At 41.6% G+C, this 21,032-nt stretch overlaps 1 protein-coding gene across 3 annotated transcripts; it reads left to right on the forward strand.

Moving 5' to 3' along the window:
- The first annotated feature begins 118 nt into the window (after positions 1-118).
- Positions 119-20,001, forward strand: PCLAF (PCNA clamp associated factor). 3 transcript variants are annotated; one of them, XM_054715519.1, is made up of 6 exons: positions 119-195; positions 3,034-3,080; positions 3,457-3,558; positions 3,882-3,962; positions 7,473-7,635; positions 18,878-20,001. In XM_054715519.1, exons 3-6 carry the CDS (start codon positions 3,513-3,515, stop codon positions 18,921-18,923), a joined length of 336 nt encoding a protein of 111 aa, XP_054571494.1. In that variant the 5' UTR covers positions 119-195; positions 3,034-3,080; positions 3,457-3,512; the 3' UTR covers positions 18,924-20,001. The 3 variants fall into 3 exon arrangements, with proteins under 3 accessions (XP_054571494.1, XP_054571495.1, XP_054571496.1); XM_054715520.1 differs by lacking the exon at positions 119-195 and adding an exon at positions 417-432; XM_054715521.1 differs by lacking the exon at positions 119-195 and having other exon boundaries at positions 2,898-3,080.
- Positions 20,002-21,032: the final 1,031 nt, after the last annotated feature.

A 21,032-nucleotide genomic window follows, 5' to 3' on the forward strand; every position in this document is an offset into this window, starting at 1 on the left:
CTAAAACCTCTCTATTTAATTTTTTGAGCCAGACCTTTCCCAGGAGAGCCAAGATAGCTCAGCAAGCTCCATGGCGGTGCGGGGCTGAGGGGCGGGGGGAGGGGGAGCTTTATATAAAACAGGTGTTGGGATCTGGCTTTGAAGACCTTCCACATGAATTCAATGTAGTGATAAAAATCACTACAGAATTTGAAGGTATGTATTTCAATCCACGATGGCCAGATTTAAAGGATTTTTGCTATTCTTTAGATCACTGTAGACTCAGGAAAATTTAGCCAGACTTTTCTAAAGAGCCTAATTTTTCCTTTTTTTTTTTTAAGAGAGAGAGAGAGAGAATGGAAGGGAAGGAGGGGGATAAAGAGAAACATCTATACACATGGATTGGTTGGCTCCGGCAGGCGCCCTAGGGCCAGGATGGAACCTGCAACCCAGGTATGTGCCCTCCACCCAGAATTGAACCCACGACTCTTTAGTGTGCAGGCCCACGCTCTATCCATTGAGCCATGCCAGCCAGGGCTCTTCTGATATATTTAATCAATAAATTTAATTGGCTGACTTTGTTTTACATTTATAGATTCTTCATTTCCATTAGGCTATTTAAACTACATTAATTGGATGCTCTTTCATCTTTTTATGCAAATGTTTTCATTGACAAAAATCATAAGTGTACTGATTTACATTGAATTTAGATTGTTTTTAGTTTGGAAAACATGATTTTCTAGCTTAAAAAATATGCTGAATGTTCGTTATTAGTGGGTACAAGTTTAGTTTCTTCATAAAAATCCTCTACATTTAATACTAACTATAACATATCCAAGAAGTTTACTTGTTTCATTATCTGTTCAGTCTCCATAACTAAAATGTTAACTTCTCGAAGACAGAGACAATGACTTCAGTTTTATTTACAACTAGAGGGCCAGTGCATGAAATTCATGCATGGGTAGGGTCCCTGGTGGCTACATGCTGCCAGCCGAGGCCTTCCTTCATTCCGTGTCGCCCCCTGGTGGTCAGCACACGTCATAGCGAGCAATCGAACTCCAGGTGGGTCCATCGAACTCCTGAGGGGTCACGTTGCATATTAGGCTTTTATATATATAAATAAGACTCAATACATCATACATAGTATGGTGAAATTACTAGGTCCTCAAGAATAAAAGTGTTCTTTTTTCATAAGGCCTGTTAAGGATTGTAATCTCTAGTTTGTAATGCTTGTAATATAAGGTAATACCATTTACAATCATTATCATTTATTAGCTTTTTGCCTGAGCAAAGCAAGCACACCTATTTAACATGACTTAAAGATATTCTTTCGTATAAACTTAGGCAGAAATTTTAATCATGTATACTACAATTTTTCTTAATGCCCTAACCTAGGGCTTTGAAATTTTCAGATTCACACCACAGAACTCTCTGTGTTTTATTTAACTGCAGAGGAGATGCACTTCCTCACAGCAAACATTTAAATTAAGAATTTTTACTAGGGCCTTGTCTGGTGTGGCTCAGTTGGTTGAGTGTCATCCTGTGCACGGAAGATTGTTGGTTTGATTCCCAGTCAGGGCACATACCTAGGTAGCTAGTTTGATCCCTGGTAAGGGTGTGTACAGGAGGTAACCACCCCAGAGGAGACAACTGATCCATGTTTTTCTCACATCGATGTTTCTCTCTCTTCTTCTTCTCCCTCTCTTTCTAAAATCAATTAAAAACATATTTTTAAACAAATATTTTTTTACTAGGCATCACTGTTTTTTCTTTTTTTTAACTCTAAAATTCATCCTTCCCTAACATATTTTTTATTCAAAAGACAAACATCCAAACAAATATAGCTATCGTAATATGTAGACTATCCTTGTGCCCAAAAGTATATTTGCAACTCTTTGAAGCAATTTACTTGATAAATGGACTAGGAGGAAAAAACAGCAGATTCTCTATGTATTTCTAACTTCTGCAGGGGTCTGGGATATGAGTTCAAACTAAGTAATTCAGGTCTTTGTAGAAGCCACTTTAACGGGAAAGAAAATAATGTGTATTGCAGAACGATTGTGTATTGAGAGGGGCGTGGTGATAAATAACAAAGGACTCTACCCTGGAGCTTGTTGATTTTTCTGATAGGAATTTAGCTCTAATCTTAGACTACAAGGTTTAGTTAGACAAAGCTACAAGTAATTTGCAATACATTTCCTGCTATCTTAATGCTAATTTCGCCTGTTGTCTAGATTCTTTCATTCTAAAACACAAAGTAGTTGTTTTGTTAAAATACTAAAAAGTTCCTAAAGTATAAACAATTTATTAGAGAAAGTCAATGCTGTGCTGATACTTGCATGGTTGCTTTTCAAGTGATAATTTAACAAAATCCCAAGGTAAACTCATCTGATGTTTTATGCATGGTATTCAGAGAGTGAAAATCACTCCCTATGGGTATTGTACTTAGATGATAGGCACAGGATAGAAAATATTGGCTCCTATTTTAGAGTTATGCTCACTGTCTGCTAGAGATGCAACAACACCATTTGGCATATTTTAAAATATATAATTTTATTAATTTCAGAGAGGAAGGGAGAGGGAGAGATAGAAACATCCATGATGAAAATTATTGATCAGCTGCCTTCTTCATCTCCCCGGCCTCCTGCATGCCCCCCACTGGGGCTCAGCCTGCAACCCAGGCATGTGCCCAGGGAAATCCAACAACCTTTCTGGTTCATAGGTCAACGCTCAACCACCCAGACGTCCCAGCCCTACTGGCATATTTTTAACACCGAGACTATGCATGTCTCAAGAAAGCATTGTATTAGTTTTCTTTATGTGTGTTTGGATATACAACTCACTCCGTTTTCCCCTTAGTTTCACACCACCCTAAAAACGTAAAAAAAAACCCCACCAAAAACCCTATTTATAAATTGCATTAGCTTCCTTTTCTCCCATTCCGTAGCATTGTTTTAGTTAGTGGAGAGAGTTCCTCCCTGAAGTATTAAAGGAAAGTTCTATTTATTTTGATTTGCATGAAAAAGTCCGCTTCATTTCAGGTTTCACTTCTAGGAGTGAATCACTATGGATTTAACCCTGAGGTAACTTTTGAATAAATGGTAAAATTCTCGTTCTTTGCTCCCCTCCCCCCCCCCCCCCCCCCCCCGCTCGCAGTAGACCCATTCCTAGTTCAAAATGTCCCCCCACCCCCAGTTCAAAATCTTAAAGCCCACACTGGAGCCACCCCAGGGAAGCACCCCGCGACCGCCCATCTGGGGCGGCAGCAGTCGAATCACAGCTTCTGCCCGTTGATGGACGGGTCAGCACGGTGCCAGGAACCTGCAGCTGTCTCCTGGGCACTGGCCATTGGCTGCGGGGACCGCGCGGAACCAATGGGGAGAAGGCGCGGAGCCAATGGGGAGAGTCCCCGCAGTGCGCGGGAAAGAGACCACTATAAACTGTGCCCGGGAGAGTCGCTTTCTTGTTCTTGTCCAGGGAGGCGCCCTCCGTGGGAAGGTCAGCGGGCTGCTCTCATCTCCTCGTGTCCGAACATGGTGCGGACTAGAGCAGACAGTCTCCCGGGCACCTACAGAAAAGGTGAGGCAGTCAAGCGCGGTAGTGGAGGGCAGGGTGTGCCCCTCACAGCCCCCCACCCCACCCCACCCCCCCCCCGCAGCGGGCGGCAGAGGCTTGTGGGGGATGGGGGGCCATGGCCTGGTGTGCCCGCTTACCGAAGGCTGGGAAGCAGCGGCCCAGCTGCTCAAACGGGAGGAAGAAGCCCGGGGGGCAGGGGAGGGTTATCCTGCCGTTCCGGGTCGTGGGGCTCTCCGAGAGCTTGCGTCTGGGACTGTGGAGCGTGGGGCTCAGTGTGGGAACCTTACTGCCCCCCTCTAAACGCTCTCCTCTGCCTCTTTCCACAGTGGTGGCTGCTCGAGCCCCCAGGAAGGTGCTTGGTTCCTCCACCTCTGCTACTAATTTCACTTCGCCGTCCTCTAGGAAAGGTAAGAAGCGCCCCTCCAAGCGCCTGGAGGAGCCCTCTCAAAAGGGGATCAGACCTGGCACCACAATTCTCCCCCTGGTACCACATCTCTCCTGATCCGCAAGCACCCTTACCCATCGTGTGATTTATTTTCCTGAGATCCTCATGCCCGAATTTCTTCCTTGTCCTATGAAATAATGAGGGGGTCTTGGCGTCTTGGAGAATGTGTGTAGAGGAGTGGAAAAGAATCTCAAGCCTCGATGTTAGGGATAAGTACAATTTATCTTCAAAGCTATTTTTTCTGGTTTAGTGTGTTGTTGTTTTAATATTGATAAATGCCATTTTTAATTTAAAAAATTTTAAATATGTTTTTATTGGTTTTAGAAAGAGAGGGAGAGAGAGATAGAAACATCAATGAAAGAGAAACATAATTGATTAGCTGCCTCCTGCTTGCTACTTACTGAGGATGGAGCCTGCATTTTAATTGATTTTTAAAAATATATATATACTAGAGTCCCGGTGCATGAAATTCGTGCACTGGGGGGGGGGTCTCCTCAGCCCAGCCTGCACCCTCTCGCAGTCCAGGACCCCTCGCTCCTTACTGCCCACCTGCTCGCTGCTCCCGCCACCACCACTGTGCATGCCAGCCATTAGCGTCTGCCCCCTGGTGGTTAGTGCACATCATAGTGACCAGTCATTCTGCCGTAATGGTCGCTTAGGCTTTTAATATATAAATTTTTATTGATTTCAGCGAGTAAAGGAGAGGGAGAGAGAGAAACATCAATGAGAGAATCATTGATTGGCTGCCTCCTGCATATCCCACACTGGGATTGAGCCTGCAACCTGGACATATGCCCTGACCAGGAATCAAACTGTGACCTCTTGGTTCATAGGTCGACCCTCAACCACTGAGCTACGCCGGCCGGGCTAATTGATTTTCTTTTTTTTAAGAGAGAAGGGAGACAGAGAAATATGGATGTGAGAGAGAAACATTGATTGATTGCCTCCCTTGGTGCCCAGTCCAGGGATCTAACCACAACTTAGATTATGTGCCCTGACCAGAATCGAACCCACCACCTTTTGGTATAGGAGAAGACACTCCATTCAGCTAAGCCACACCAGCCAGGGCACAGTGGCTTTTTCTTGTAAGAGATTATGTAAGCGTCCCTTTACTAGATTAAGAATTAGGATGACAGTTGACAGTACTAATCACATTGTCTTCTTGGTGTAAACGTTTTGTTTTCATTTCTGCACGTTTTCCTCCCTCCCCCCTCCCCTTTTGTTTTTTGGAGTGTGGTATCTGTGTGTTTCCCAACTTTACAGCTCCTGATACTGCCTTTGGGTCATAGTAATGAAAACCCGGTCAGGGAAATAGCTTCACACTGCTCCTGTGCAAGGATATGTTGAGAAAATACCCTGCCATCTGTTGCCTCATTCCTTTTGGTAGGAAATTGAGCGGTAAGGAAGATTAATTCCACAAGGTCTAGTTAGGAACAAGGAAGCCCTGTTAAGGACTTCATGTTTGTTTGTTTTTTAATTTCAGAGAAGAAGGGAGAGAGAATATCAATGATGAGAGAGAATCATGGACCAGCTGCCTCCCGCACTCCCCACTCTGGGGACTGAGCCCGCAACCCTGGCATGTACCCTTGACTGGAATCAGACCTGGGACGACCCTTCAGTCTGCAAGTTGACACTCTATCCACTGAGCCAAACCAGCTAGGGCAGGACTTCATGGGTTTTTATGTTAACTCATACTTCCCCCTATTCTAAACATTTTATTAGAAAATATTTACTAATTCAATCCCTTTAGATAAAAAGGAATAATAGGTCAAAATTTTTGGTAATAGATGAATTTATGGAGAATATCTTCTACCCTGTATCACTACACTAATTTCCACATAGGGACACATTGGCCCACTGTTGAAGCACAACTGAATAGGCCCTTAATGAACTTGTATTGGAAAGATGCACCTATTAATGCATTTTACAGATCTCTATTTTTAATCAATAATCAACTATATGAAATTGGTATTTTAAAGATGAGGAAATTTAAGCTCATGTTACATACTTCGGTAAAGGTCACACATCTAAATCTGCAGAGCTGGATTTGAATTCTTTGCTGAACTATCTGCTACTGCTATATGCTTTTTTTAAAAATATATTTTATTGATTTTTTACAGAGAGGAAGGGAGAGGGATAGAGAGTTAGAAACATCGATGAGAGAGAAACATCGATCAGCTGCCTCCTGTACACCTCCTACTGGGGATGTGCCCACAACCAAAGCACATGCCCCCGACTGGAAGCAAACCTGGGACCCTTCAGCCCATAGGCCGACGCTCTATCCACTGAGCCAAACCAGTCAGGGCTGCTATATGCTTTCTAGTAGTGAAAGCATTCTCATTAAGTTTCCTTCAAGAAAGTTATTAACCAAAGGATCACTCTTTTTTAAAGGCCATTTGTACTTTTTAAAAAGTATAAACCATAGAACTTTAGATAGTATATATAGGAATACTTTTATCAGTTTTTTAACAGCTAGAGTTTGTGACAAATGTGTTCAAAGCAAAAGATTTATGTAGTAACTTAAAAATTTGCTCTTCTTAGTATTCTAATCATTACTTTGTAAAAAGGATAGAAATTTTCCCTTTATATTACTGTTCTAAATAATCAGGAATTGGATTTACTTTATGAACTTAAAAGGAGCCAAGAGCTTTGAAAAGTTGAACCTATTTATGCAGAAATGCTCACTGCTATATACTACTTATTTAGCCTTCTATATTTGCTTTGACTAAATCTTATTAAATAAGAATTTGTCAGTTTAGCCTTGGCCAGGGAGCTCAGTTGTTTAGAGTGTCCTCCCGCTATGCCAAGGTTGCGGGTTCGCAGGTCAGGTCACATACAGGAATCAACTAATGAATGCATGGATGGATGGAAGAACAACTCTCCCTCTCCTCTCCCTTTCTCTTTCTGTAAAATCAGTCAACAAATAATAAAAAAAATTTTAAATTGGCAGTTTATGGTACATGATGCTACCTTATATTAGGAAAAAGTGTGTCAAACTTTATAATCATGACAGTACACAAGACTCTTTGAATAGGTCTTGTAGATAAAATATGAAAAATGTTTTCCAGTTGTAAAAATTCCATTAATGCTATTTTTCTAGGCATTACCCTTACCCAGAAATTTTGACTTCAGGTTAAAGACATTAGTACATTATTAAAATATTTTTAAAGTGTTTTTCCCTAAGGCAGTGGTCGGCAAACTCATTAGTCAACAGAGCCGCAGTTTGCCGACCACTGTTCTAGGCTAAAGGATTATGATGATAAAGTATTATTATACATTATACTACAATACTGTATAATGTACTATTAACTGAATACAACTTTATTTTGTCACATTTTCCAGTTCTTCATTTTAAGATGGATGTAACACCATTTAATAACCTTTAGATTTGATGTTAAAAAATTGTTTCCCTGTAAGAAACAGCTAATGTATTCTTAGTTCTTATTTAGTTCCATATGTTTATATTTTACAGCTGAAAATAAGTATGCAGGAGGGAATCCAGTTTGTGTGCGCCCAACTCCCAAATGGCAAAAAGGAATTGGAGAATTCTTCAGACTGTCCCCTAAAGATTCTGAAAAAGAGAATCGGATTCCTGAAGAGGCAGGAAGCAGTGGTTTAGGAAAAGGAAAGAGAAAGTAAGTTTTTATATTCTGGAATATAAGAAAATACTTTATTCTTGAAAATAAAAAACAATAGGATGTTGAGTAACTTTTAAGTTTCTCCTTGAGAAGTTAAGAAGATACAAACCAAAGGGTTTTTAAAACTTGTGCTGATCTCTTATTAAAAGTCACTCCCAAATTTCAAACATCAATGAAAGGTATTCTGTTTACTCATTCCAGTCACTTAAAGAGTATCAGTTCACATCAAGATGAGTGCTATGTTTATTAACTATGAACTTCCTGTCTTCAGTCTTTAATTTTTATAGTCTTTTCAAAAAAGCAATTTCCATGTTGATTTATCTAGTTTGAGTTTCATTAATACTGCCCCTTAAAAAAACTATTAGTTCAACCTCCAGAAGAAATATATAACCAATGTAGAAAAGTTGGAAAATATAGAAACCCCATCACTTAGAAACAACTAAAACTAACTTCATTGGGTATTTTCTTTACAACTTCTCTATAAATACACTAGAGGCCGGATGCACGAAATTCATTCAAGGGCCTTGGCCCTGGCCCCTGCCCCTGCCCGCCGCCACCATGGCTGGGGGTCTCTGCCACCTCTGCCTCGGCCTCTGCCTGCTGTGGCTTTGTCCAGAAAGAAGGATGTCTGGAAGGACATCCAGTCTAATTAGCATATCACACTTTTATAATTACAGACTCGAGGCCCGGTGCACGAAATTCGTGCGGTGGGGGGGGGGGGGTGTCCCTCAGCCCGGCCTGCACCGTCTCCAACCCAGGACATCCCTTTCACAATCTGGGACTGCTGGCTCCTAACTGCTCACCTGCCTGCCTGCCTGATTGCCCCTAACAGCTTCTGCCTGCCTGCCAGATTGCCCCCTAACTGCCCTCCCCTGCCGTCCTGATTGCCCCCTAACTGCCCTCCCCTGCTGGCCTGATTGCCCCCTAACTACCCTCCCCTGCTGGCCTGATGGCCCCCTAACTCCTTGCTCCCCTGCTGTCCTGATCGCCCTTAACTGCTTGCTCCCCTGCCGGCCTGATCACCCCTAACCACCTCTGCCTCGGCCCCTGCCACCATGGCTTTCTCTGGAAGGAAGTCAGACGTCTGGAAGATGTCCAGTCTAATTAGCATATTACCCTTTTATTAGTATAGATAAGAACACTTCAAAACAAGATGGGAATAAAACTGCACACATGCAGAATTCAGTGTGCAAACTTTTTAGGAAGATAACATGCTTTTTAAGCTTTTAAGGGGGGGAAATTAATGCTCATTATAAGTGCTAAGCAAAAATTCTGGATGCAAAAGTACAATCTTTATTGCAAAAGTACCAAATGTCTTTATAAGGTATTCCAAATATTAATAATACTAAATGAAAATATACCAAGTATCAATAGAAATCATCTCTGAGTAAAAACCTTTCTCATACTTACTAAGTGCTACCAATTTTCTTTTTTCTTTTCCTTTTAATATCTCCAAAGCAGCATTTATTTATCCTTTGAATTCCAAAACATTTAATTTAGAAGTGTGGCATTTCAGTAATTACTTACTCATCTTGATTGACATGGGCTGATACACATGACACTGTCAGGATACACAAAGATAATAGTCAAAGTTACAACAAATAAATCCATGATTCTTAAACAATTGCAACCCCCCCCCCCCCAAAAAAAAAAGTTACAGGTATCAAAACTTTAGATGCATTGCATTGAAAAGAAGGTTTGTGCACATCACAATTTAAAGAGGCATAACAGGGTGCTACTGAAACCTCACGTTAACAGTTTATTATAAAGCTGATGGAAAGGAGCAAGTGTTCTCTTTATATCAGCTTCCCTTAACAGTTTTCCATTCAATGAAGAAAGAGGTGGGAGGGGTGAATTCATTTTTGCATGTACAAGCTGTACACTATCAGCTCACTTTAAATGGATTATTTAAATACTAGAGGCCCGGTGCACAAAATTCATGCACTGGGGGTGGGGGGAGGTGTCTCTCAGCCCAGCTTGCACCCTCTCCAATCTGGGGGATGTCCAATTGCCAGTTTAGGCCTGATCCCTTGAGGGATCCCAGATTGGAGAGAGCCTAAACTGGCAGTCGGACATCCCTCTCACAATCCGGGACTGCTGGCTCCTAACCACTCACCTGCCTGCCAGCCTGATAGCCCCCTAAATGCTCCCCTGCTGGCCTGATTGACACCTAACTGCTTCCCTGCCAGTCCGATCACCCCCAACTGCCCTCCCCTGCAGGCCTGGTCACCCCCAACTTCCCTCCCCTGCATGCCTGGTTGCCCCCAACTCCCCTTCCCTGCTGGCCATCTTGTGACAACGTGGGGGCAGCCATCTTGTGATGACATGGGGGTAGCTATCTTGTGGCCATCTTGTGACTATGTGGGGGTTGGCCATCTTGTGGTGGCCATCTTGTGGTGGCCATCTTGTGATGATGTGGGGGTGGCCATCTTGTGATGACATGGGGGCAGCCATCTTGTGACATAAGGACATGGGGGTCAATTTGCATATTACCTCTTTATTATATAAGAGGATCATTGTAGCTTGTTTTGGCTAGTTCTTTTTTCTAAACTTCCACATTGCTTTCACCTGGAATTCACAACAAGAGGCATAGTAAAATGCCTCACTCAGAATGCACTTGTCTCCATAATTTGGAAAGCAAGCTCCTGTGGGCTCAAAGCAACCATCAATCCAGCAATGAAGATTTATTTGAAACTGCTTCCCAGGAGGTAGGGGAGGAGAGCTGAGTAGCTGTGCTGCCAGTACGGATAGATTTAGCACTAGATATTTTGTGATTGTGGCAATGAAGAATTGGTGATGATGGGGCTTGTAGGTGAAGGAAAGGCCAGGGATCCAAAGGCTCTTCAGTTACCTTCTCCTGCTGCTTCATCCTGCTGCTCATTTACCCAGAGGGTGAGGTTGTCTCACAAGTGCTATGAATATAAGAAGCAGGGGAAAAGCCTGCCGCCATGACTCAGTGGTTGAGCATCCACCTATGAACCAGGAGGTCACAGTTCCAGGTCAGGGCACATGCCTGGGTTGTGGGAAAGATCCCCAGTGTAGGGCATGCAGGAGGCTGCCAATCAGTGATCTCTCTCATCATTGATGTTTCTTTTTCTTTTTTTAATCCTCATCCCAGGATACTTTTTCATTGATTTTCAGTGAGAGTGGAAGAGAGAGAAATATTAATGTGAGAGAGACACATCGATTGGTGCCTCCTGCACATGCTCCTACCAGGGCCCAGGCAGGGGAGAAGCCTGCAACTTGCCCTTGACTGGAATTGAACCTGGGACCCTTTGGTCCACAGGCCGAGGCACTATCCACTGAGCCAAACCAGCTAGGGCTCATCATTGATGTTTCTATCTCCCTTCCTCTCTGAAATTAATGAAAATACATTTTTTTAAATTAAAAAAAATAGAATCAGGGGAAAAAATAATGCCACTTGGAAGAAAAGACAATAGAACCTTTAATATAGATTTTATAATTGATAGGGGTTCAAGCTCTCTAAATAACTTTGAAATATTTTGTTTGTTTTTTAAATATATCTTATTGATTTTTTACAGAGAGGAAGGGAGGGAAATAGAGAGAGAAACATCGATGAGAGAGAAACATCGATCAGCTGCCTCTTGCACACCCACTTCTGGGGATGTGCCCGCAACCAAGGTACATGCCCTTGACCAGAATCGAACCTGGGACCCTTGAGTCCGCAGGCTGACACTCTATCCACTGAGCCAAACCGGTTAGGGCTGAAATATTTTGTTTGAAAACAAATTATTTGATTGGGGGTGGGCAGTGGTGAGGACAGGTGGGCGGGTCATGCCACATCACTGCCATTATGATGCCTCCCGATTTAAGACCCTGCTAGTTATTTCTCCGGCACCATGCAAGAGCCCAAGATCCTCCAGCACATCAAGTGGCCGGCCCAAGCCAAGGTGCAGTGACCAACATGGGCATGGGAATGGTGGCCAGGCTCAGTCTGGGGCTGCTGCTTCTGGTGCTGTTTCTACCCACACAGATTTATTCAGAAGTTCCTTTGCACAGCACACCAGAACCTCCTGAAACCACAACGCTATCCAAATGTGCCTTGCAGTTATCAGCCAGTCTCCTTGTGATCTTGTTTGCCCTTCTACATCTCTACCTTTAAGAGACTCAGACCAAAAAAATATCTACAGTTCACCAACCCATATTCTACAGCCCAATTCATATGGCATCTTGAAGTACAAAGTGACAAGGAAAAACAGGTCTTTATCAAATCTACTAATTACTAATCTACCAATGCAGGAAGTATTGAGAATCTCACATTGGACTGGTTTAAAGAATATCTGCAGTTTGACTACGTAATGAATGCCAATAGTAAATCTGCTGGAGTTTCATGTATAAGAACGAAGAAAGAGACAACTTAGAAAATTAATGTTGTGATAAAATGTAGCTTAAAAGTTTTAAGTATGGACACCTAAAACTTTACTTTGGAAATAAGAATAATTTCACCTGGATCTAGAGAAAAAGGATGAACTGTGGAATGGAGAGAGTCAGTTTATACTTGGCTTCATTAAATCTAGGAGGCAGTAAAAGGATTAGGTAACATAAAAAGCTTCTGTGATTTCATTTATGTGTACACTAGAGGCCCAGTGCACAAAATTTGTGCATGGGTGCAGTCCCTAGACCTGGCTGGCTATCGAAGTGCAAGCGTCTGGAGTGGAAGGACAGGTCCCAGCTGACCTCTGGGTTCTGGGCAGCACCTGGGCCCCCGGGGCTCCGCGTGCCCCTCTCCCCCTGAGTCATGGCACCGGAGTCCCCATGCGGAGATCTGGTGAGCATGGCCAGACGCCACAGAGCTAGGCAGGCAACGTGCTCTCTCCTGGCCGGCCTCGCAGACCAGCTCCTGTGCGAACCCACAGGGATGGCCCCTGTGGTCCCAGCTGCTGCAGCCTGGCTCACCCAGAAGATGCTGTGTGGGTGCGGGTTGGGCTCCTTGCGTGCGCCCAGCACCTGAGCATTGGGGCTTCCCGGCGCCAGAGCCCTGGCCTCCTGGGGGAGGGTAGCAGGTGGAGTGAGAGTGAGCTCGGTGGACACCCCGTATTTTCACCGCACCTCTGTCCCCATCACCCCCGCTCCCAGGTAGCCCTGGCGAGAGGTCACAGCCCTGTGCCCCTCCCCTCAGGCACCACAGGAGGTTGGTTGCTGCCACCCACCCCCAGTTCCCCGTCCCAGCATGGGTCCTAGCCCTGATTGGGCGATCAGGGCCTGCCGGCCACTGGTCACCATCTTCAGGGTGATCAATCAGGGCCAGACCCCTCGCCAAGCTCCCTCAGTGCCTGGGAGCCGAGTGGTGGCCACACTCTTCTGGCTCCCCCAGCCCCCCAGCCCGCTCCCCGCTCCCCCAGTCCCCCCGACTCCTGCTGCTGGTTGCTGTCTGCGGGGGTGATCAGCAGGACAATTGGGCCCCCACTCGCACCCACCTTGGCCTGGCACTGCCTCCTCAACTGCTACACCATCCCGCTCTTGTCCAGGCCTACCAGGGCCGGCAGTGCCTCCACTGCTGCCTGCTGCCAGTGCCACATCGCCGATACCCGCCATGTTCTGCGCCGCCCCCTGGTGGTCAGCGCACGTCATATGGAGCGGTTGAACTCCCGGTCTCCCAGTCAAACTCCTGGTTGAACGACCGCCCAAGGGGACAATTTGCATATTAGGCTTTTATTATATAGGATTGGAAGGAACTAAAGGTGTTACTATAAACTCGTAGTAACTCTTTCAGCAGTCCTAATTTGTTTTTAATTTTTAATTCTTTATGTTTTTTACTGAGATTTTACAGAGAGGAAGGGAGAGAGAGAGAAAAACATTGATGTGAGAGAGAAATATCAATTGGTTGCCTGCCGTTCACACCCCAACAAGGGATCAAACCCACTACGTGGGTATGTGCCTGAATCAGGAATTGAACCCTCCAACTTTCAGTGATAGGGAGGACACTCCAACCAACTGAGCCACATCTGCCAGGTCATCTGCAGTCCTAATTTTAAAAATTACAGAGAGGAAGGGAGAGGGATAGAGAGCTAGAAACATCGATCAGCTGCCTGCCCACAACCAAGGTACATGCCCTTGACCAGAATCGAACCTGGGACCCTTCAGTTCACAGGCCGACGCTCTATCCACTGAGCCAAACTGGTTAGGGCTGCAGTCCTAATTTAATGTTGATATATTCTACATAAACTTTTACATTGTTAAGTTTTCACTATTTTCTTGGGAACTTAACTCTTTCCTCTGGGATTTTTGTATTTGATTTTGCATTTGACTTTATGTAGTAATTGACATGTGCCAGGACAATGCTGGATTCAAATCTACTACAAATCTAATAATGAGTAATTCTTGGATATACACTTAAAATTCAAATGACAGATATTTCCTATCACACATTCTCACCCAATGTAAGTACCATATTCTTTATTTATTATTATTTTTTATTGATTTCAGAGAGGAAGGGAGAGGGAGAGAGAGATAGAAACATCAATGATGAGGGAGTCTCATCAAATGGCTGCCTCCTGCACATCCTCTACTGGGGATCAAGCCCACACCCGGGGCATGTGCCCTGACCAGAAATGGAACCGTGACCTCTCCTGGTTCATAGGTGGACATTCAACCACTGAACCAGACCACCTGGGCCGGAGTGCCATATTCTTTTAGCTAACTTGGATCACTTACATTGATTTTGAAAATTAGAAGTACGTTTGCATTGTTAAAATACTGTTTTTAATTTCTGCATATGCTGAATAATTTTTACAATTTAAAAACTTATCTGTTTGAAGGCGTATTTGACAAATCTTGAAATTAAGAGGCGATTGTATGAAGGAGACATAAATAATACATATTTATGTATTGGCAACTTGCCTGCATTCAATTTATAACCCTTTTGTGCTCTTTCTGTAAATATTTTTTTAAAACTTTGTGAATCAGGATAGTTACATTTGGAACACTTTATCAGTCAGTGTTTTTAGATTGTTAGAACCTGGTCTAAGTGTACTTGATTCTGGAAATTAAAACTTTTTTTATAACTGCTTTGATATACAAAAGCCTTTTTAGAAATAGACACTCCATGAAATCTTTGGTTCACATGTCACACACTGATGCTTAGATTTTATAGTATCCAGCATGGCCACACTACTCTTAAGTCTTAAACTAATATTTGCCATCTTTATTGTTTTTCATATTTTTATTGAATTTAGTGGGGTGATATTGGTTAATAAAATTATATAGTTTTCAGCTATACAATTCTATAATATATTATCTGTATATTGTATTGTGTTTACGACCACAAGTCAAATTTCCTTCCATCATCATTTTTCCTCCCTATACCTTCTTCTACCTCCCCCAAAAATATTTGCCATCTTTAGAAAACTACACAGAAATACCAGATCAACAGATCTCAAGCTATATGAGATCTATGTGTGTGAATACTTTTTTTTTTTGCCTTATATCTGAACACTGTACATCGGTTTTGGATTGTATATTGTGTTTGGAATTGATTTGCATTTAACACAAAAATAAAAATAAAATGGCTTGAAGAGCAATTAAATGAAAGTAAATGGCTGGAAAAACAATTAAAACAAAGTATTTGAGCCCAGCCGGCATGGCTCAGTGGTTGAGCATCCATTGATTTATGAACCAGGAGGTGGAGGTCACATGCCCCGGGTTGTGGACTTGATCCCTAATATGGGGCGAGCAGAAGGCAGCTGATCAATGATTCTTTTTCATCACTGATGTTTCTTTTTCCTTCTCCCTTCCTCTCTGAAATCAATAAAAGTTCTTTTAAAAAAAGAACAAAACAAGTATTTGACATATAAAGTGATGTTTATGCATATACATTTTTAAGAATTATTCAATACTATTCATAAGGTCATTTAGTAAATGATTACTAAGCTCTTACTGTCGTATGAGGTATTTAAAAGGAATGTCAAACTTTGGAGTAGGAATTAAATTTTATTTTATTTATTTATTTATTTTTTTTTAGGAATTAAATTTTAGACTTTTTAGCTATATCACTATTATTATTTTGGGTTTTAATAAAAATCAACAACCAAAAAGATACATTTTTGGTTAGAGCTTTTTAATAGACTTGATTTAATGATCCTGTAAGTGTCTTCTAGTTCACTCTCACTGGCACCAGTCTTCCTTGTACTTTCTCATTCTAATATGAACAAGCTAATAGTCAATATGAGCTCTAGAATAAATTACAATTCTTTTGAATTATTTGTGACTTCCATTAAGGAAACAAAATATTTGGCAATGCAGCCCAATATGGCTATACCATTGATCATCATAGCAATACAACCTATATTACAGACTTTCTATCATATGGAGAAAGATTACACATATATTCTCATTAAAAACTTTGATGTATCCTATATAACAAAGAGGGAATATGCAAATTGACCGTAACTCCGCCACAAAGATAGTGGCACCCACAGCAGAGGCAGGGTTTCCGTAACACCAGATGGCTGCACCCACAGTGGAGGCCAAGTTCCCGTAATGAGCCTTAACGAGCAATCAGCAGGGACCTGAGGCTGTGCCCCACCCCCCACCCCCGTAGGGCTTGACAGGGGACTTCAGGCCGCACCCCCCACCCTAGCGCCAGGCCAAGGGACTTCAGGCCCCGCCTTGGCACCAGGCTGGGGGACCTCAGGCCGCGGCCCCTTCCCCGGCACCAGGCTGGGGACCTGAGGCCGTGTCCCCCGCCTGGCGGGACTTGATGGGGGACCTCAAGGTGCGCCCCCCCTGCCCCATTGCTGGGCTGGGGAACCTCAGGCCATGCCTCCCACCCGGCGGGGCTTGACAGGGGATCTCAGGCTGCGCCCCCCACCCTGGCACCGGGCCAGGGGACCTGAGGCTGTGCCCCCCTGCCTGGTGGGGCTTGACAAGGGTGGGACCGGCCGGGTCTGGATCTAGCCCAATGGTCGTGGGGTGGGGCGGCTGGGTCTGGGTGTCGTGCGATTTTGAGGTGCATGTGGGTGGGTGGGGACTTGACTCTGGGTCCCATGGTGTGCCCCAGACTCTGACAGGAGGAAGAATTTCATATACAATTTACTAATTTTCTTTCATCTCTGACACTTCTATTATAGAGAAAGGGCAAATAGCAATATTAAAATATTTCTTCTAGCCGAAACCGGTTTGGCTCAGTGGATAGAGCGTTGGCCTGTGGACTCAAGGGTCCCAGGTTCGATTCTGGTCAAGGGCATGTACCTTGGTTGTGGGCACATCCCCAGTAGGGGGTGTGCATGAGGCAGCTGATCGATGTTTCTCTCTCATCGATGTTTCTAACTCTCTATCCCTCTCTCTTCCTCTCTGTAAAAAATCAATAAAATATATTTTAAAAAATATTTCTTCTAATTAATCCCCTTTTAATGTACATGAATTTCGTGCACAGGGCCACTAGTGGTATAATAAAAATATTTATATTATTCCTTTAGCCTCCTTTTCAAAAAACTTTTTAATTGACTTTTTTTAGAGAGAGAGGAAGGGAGAAGGAAAGAGAGGCAGAGAAACATCAGTGTGAAAGTGAAACATTGATTTGCTGCCTCCTGCATGCCCTGTACTGGGGATCAAGCCCACAACCCGGACATGTACCCTGACTGGGAATGGAACCGTGACCTCCTTGTTCATAGGTCGACCTATGAGCTACAGCGGCTAGGCCAAACTGGTGTTCTTAAGGTGCACAGGTTGAAGCCCAACCAACTAAGCCACATCGACCAGGGCAAGCCTCGTTTTTTGTTGTTGTTTTGCAAGCCTCTTTCTTAAATTGGTCTTTGTTTGGGAAAGTTGTAATTACCCATTTATTGATAATAAATCAATAGATTAACTATTAATAGTAAACTACCAGTTTATCAAAGGACTTCTGCTATTAACTCCCTAGTTCATAATCTGGAATATGATATCTCCTATAGCTTTATTTTCCCCATAAAGGCAGGATAAACTCCACTAGTTACATGGGGGAGTCAGAATCAAGAAAGACTAGCAGCTACTTAAAACCTTGAACAGAATCATGATACTTAAAGTAAATCAAGTCCTAGCAAAAAGGAACTTTGGTTCATGATGGTGTTCATTTGTTAACTATTAAATTTCTAGGAAAATAAAAATAAAGATATCTCCGTAATCTAATAGGTGAGTTAATGATAATTTCATACCAAGTCAAAATACCTTTGTTTTACCTTCCTTATTTCACTAGTTCTATGACCATTCAGCTTACTGGATCTAAATTGAAAGCTGATTATTTTAGGATAGATCTCACAAATTTTCATCCGCTCTAAAAAAGAAAAATTCTGATTTATGATTACGTGGGGTTTTTTTTGTTTGTTTGTTTGTTTTTTGTTTTTAGTATTTTTATTGATTTCAGAGAGGAAGGGAGAGATAGAAACATCAATGATGAGAGTCATTGATTGGCTGCCTCGTGCGCGCCCTCTAGTGGGGATCGAGCCCACAACCTGAGCATGTGCCCATGACTGGAATCGAACCCTGGGACCCGCCAGACTGCAGGTCTACACTCTATCCACTGAGCCAAACCAGTTAGGGCATGATTACGTTTTTGACGTGATCTTTTTTTCTGTAAAAAGCATAATGAGTACAAATGGCTTTGAGATAATGTAACTTATTTTTCATATTTTTAGATGCCAGCTTAAACAATTGGGTTTTTTTTCTAATTAGGTAATATATTCATATTGTTCAAAAGGGTATACAGTCAAATATGACAACTTTTCTCTGCTCCAATGGATTGTAAATTTTTTTTTGATTTTTACTATCACAAAGTTCTTGCTGAAGGATTTTATTCCACTTTTATCATCCACTTAACATGTTGAAATAAGATGCTATAGAAACAGATTTCTTTCTTTTATAAAAATGGCAACATATCCTAAAGAAGAAACACTGATTTTATAAATTGACAAAATAAATTGGTAAACATTTTGTTGCTTTAGCACAGGGGTGGGGAACCTTTTTTCTGCCAAGGGCCATTTGGATATTTATAACATCATTCGAGGGCCATACAAAATTATCAACCTAGCCTGCTATATTTGGTTAAACATTTAATTAACTCACCCCTAAAGTCTAGTGCTAGGAATTCGTAGGTATTTCAATAAATGGTTTTATTTTTCTCTCATTTCCAGTCACTTGACCAGACCCACTGCACTGTTAATTAATGTTCCTGATTTATATGTTTGTGACTATTTTTTTAAAAAAACACAGTTGATACTATTGAAGTTCTCTGTTCTTTCCACAGAGTACATCCTTTGCCACCTGATGACACAGATGACGAAAAAGAATAGAACTTTCTTATTCATCTTTGACTAATGTCTCCTGTTTACTCTGGTATTCTAGGATGTAAATTTGCATAAATGTGTTTGTTCCAGTTAGCTTTGTTGAATAGGCTTTTAATTAAAAATGAGGGTTATAAAAACAAATAAATAAATAAAAAATAAAAATGAGGGTTACATATAGTTATTCAAAAGCAACTAGTTATGATATTGGAAGATTTACGAGATAATTATGGTTACTTACCTTAGTATTCAATATAATGCAGTATTTGGTTTCTTTTACCTGTTATTAAGTTTCTTATTCTTGCTAAAAAGAAATCATTGCATGTTGTATACAACAAATCTGCTGTTTTTGAGATTTGCTTAGATTTTTGTACTGCTGCCATTTTTATTGGCATTAGGTTTTTTGGGATGGTGCCATATTTTCGTTCCTTTTATTTGATTTAAAGAACAGAGTTGGATTTCCGCACATTAAAAAAACCTCAGTATTAATTAAATCACACCTGTATCCGTTTTAAGACTGGGGGGCCAATGTTGAAAAAATTTGATGGCTATCTGTGTTCTCCATAGGAAAAAAGTAAGGGCAATTTGATCCTGAGAGTTTCAGGCAGGAGGATTTCATAGACTACATTAAAAGAGAAGAATTTTCTTAGAATATGCATTTGATTTGGTATCATAAAATAGTGCTCTCTGGAAATCAATAAGTCATGAAAGGCAAACATGCCATAAATCCAGAGCTATGTCTAAAGTTCTTAGAGCTACCTTTATATTTTTCAAGATAACAGGGGTATAATTGAAGAGGTGGGTGTAATATAACTTAGTAACAGTAATTCTTGCTTCCTCATCACTTTTCTTTTTTTTTGCTGACATCTGTTGTCAAAATTAACCATGTTTGAACAGATATATTTTTCTGAAGTTTGTTTTTAATAAATGAATACTTACTTTCACAATAGATTATATCCATTTGTGTGCTTCCTAAGATTCTACTAGATACTTCTGTTTTATTTCTTCCAAATACAAATCTGTGCATTGATCTGATTTTATCCCCTTCCACACTGAGTCCTGATGACTCTAGGTTACATTTTTTTTGTCTTAGAGGTTGATATTAAACAGAATGTTACTGAATTTCAAGTAGAGTTTTATTTTAAGTACTTCCTTGATAATTAGGCTTCTTATTAAGGAGAAGCTCAAATCAACTCTTATTAAAGTCAAGTATTGATGGGTCTGAAACCTGATATGTTATTTTTCACTGGAGAGAGAAACTTTTTGGTGGTGTGTCCCATGAAGTATAATTTTGATATGTAATTAAAAAAATTGATCTAATGAAACTACAGTCTCTTCAAATATACATTTGATGATGTCTCACTTTTATTAGGCAGAGGTGTCTGTTCCATGTAATGTTTTTCTGTCAAAGCTTTTTGAAAATTTAGATTGGCAATTTAGCCTCTTCTGAAAACATAAGGGAAATATAGATTCCCTGTTTCCATTGAAATTGGTTGGCAACTATTTGTTTTTTGTTTTGTTATTATTATTGATTTTTAGAGACAAATGTGAGAGCTTAACATCTATGGATCGATTGCCTCCTGCACTCCCCCTACCTGGTGGATAAAGCCCGAAACCCGGGCATATGCCCTGACTGGGAATTAAATTGGTGACTTCTCGGTGCATGGGGCAATGCTCAACCATCTGAGCCACACTGGCCAGGGCTACAACTCTTAATTGTGAAAAACATCATGAGCTAAAATTTTGAATTTTTGTAACTTCCCTCTTCCTATTCTCTGCCCCCCCACTTCCTATTCTTGGTTCTGTCTTTGACATAACACAGAACAAGTTATTCCTTCCACATGGAAACCTTCAAGTACTTAAAGATAGCTGTTATATCTTTAGCCTTCTCTTCCTAAGGCTAAGCATTCTATTGTTTATGTCACATATATCCTAAGTTAGTTTCTCTAAGTCCCTTGTGTAAGGGGCTGTCTTGTGTTGTATATTGCTTTGGCACATAAATAATAAATTTGGCTACATTTCTTGTAACTGATCCAAGTAGTCATTAATTATTAGACTTTAGTTTTTGTATCTTTTTAAAAATATATATATTTTTATTGATTTTTTTACTGAGAGGAA

The sequence above is a fragment of the Eptesicus fuscus genome, chromosome 5, assembly GCF_027574615.1.
Source record: "Eptesicus fuscus isolate TK198812 chromosome 5, DD_ASM_mEF_20220401, whole genome shotgun sequence".
Lineage (NCBI taxonomy): Eukaryota > Metazoa > Chordata > Mammalia > Chiroptera > Vespertilionidae > Eptesicus > Eptesicus fuscus.

Bases quoted from the DNA above. Each gene is read 5' to 3' on its own strand.
- PCLAF (XM_054715519.1), top strand. From the start codon at position 3,513: ATGGTGCGGACTAGAGCAGACAGTCTCCCGGGCACCTACAGAAAAG. The intron at 3,963-7,472 runs GTAAGAAGCGCC...TATATTTTACAG, and splicing joins TTCGCCGTCCTCTAGGAAAG to CTGAAAATAAGTATGCAGGA. The intron at 7,636-18,877 runs GTAAGTTTTTAT...TTCTTTCCACAG, and splicing joins TTAGGAAAAGGAAAGAGAAA to AGTACATCCTTTGCCACCTG.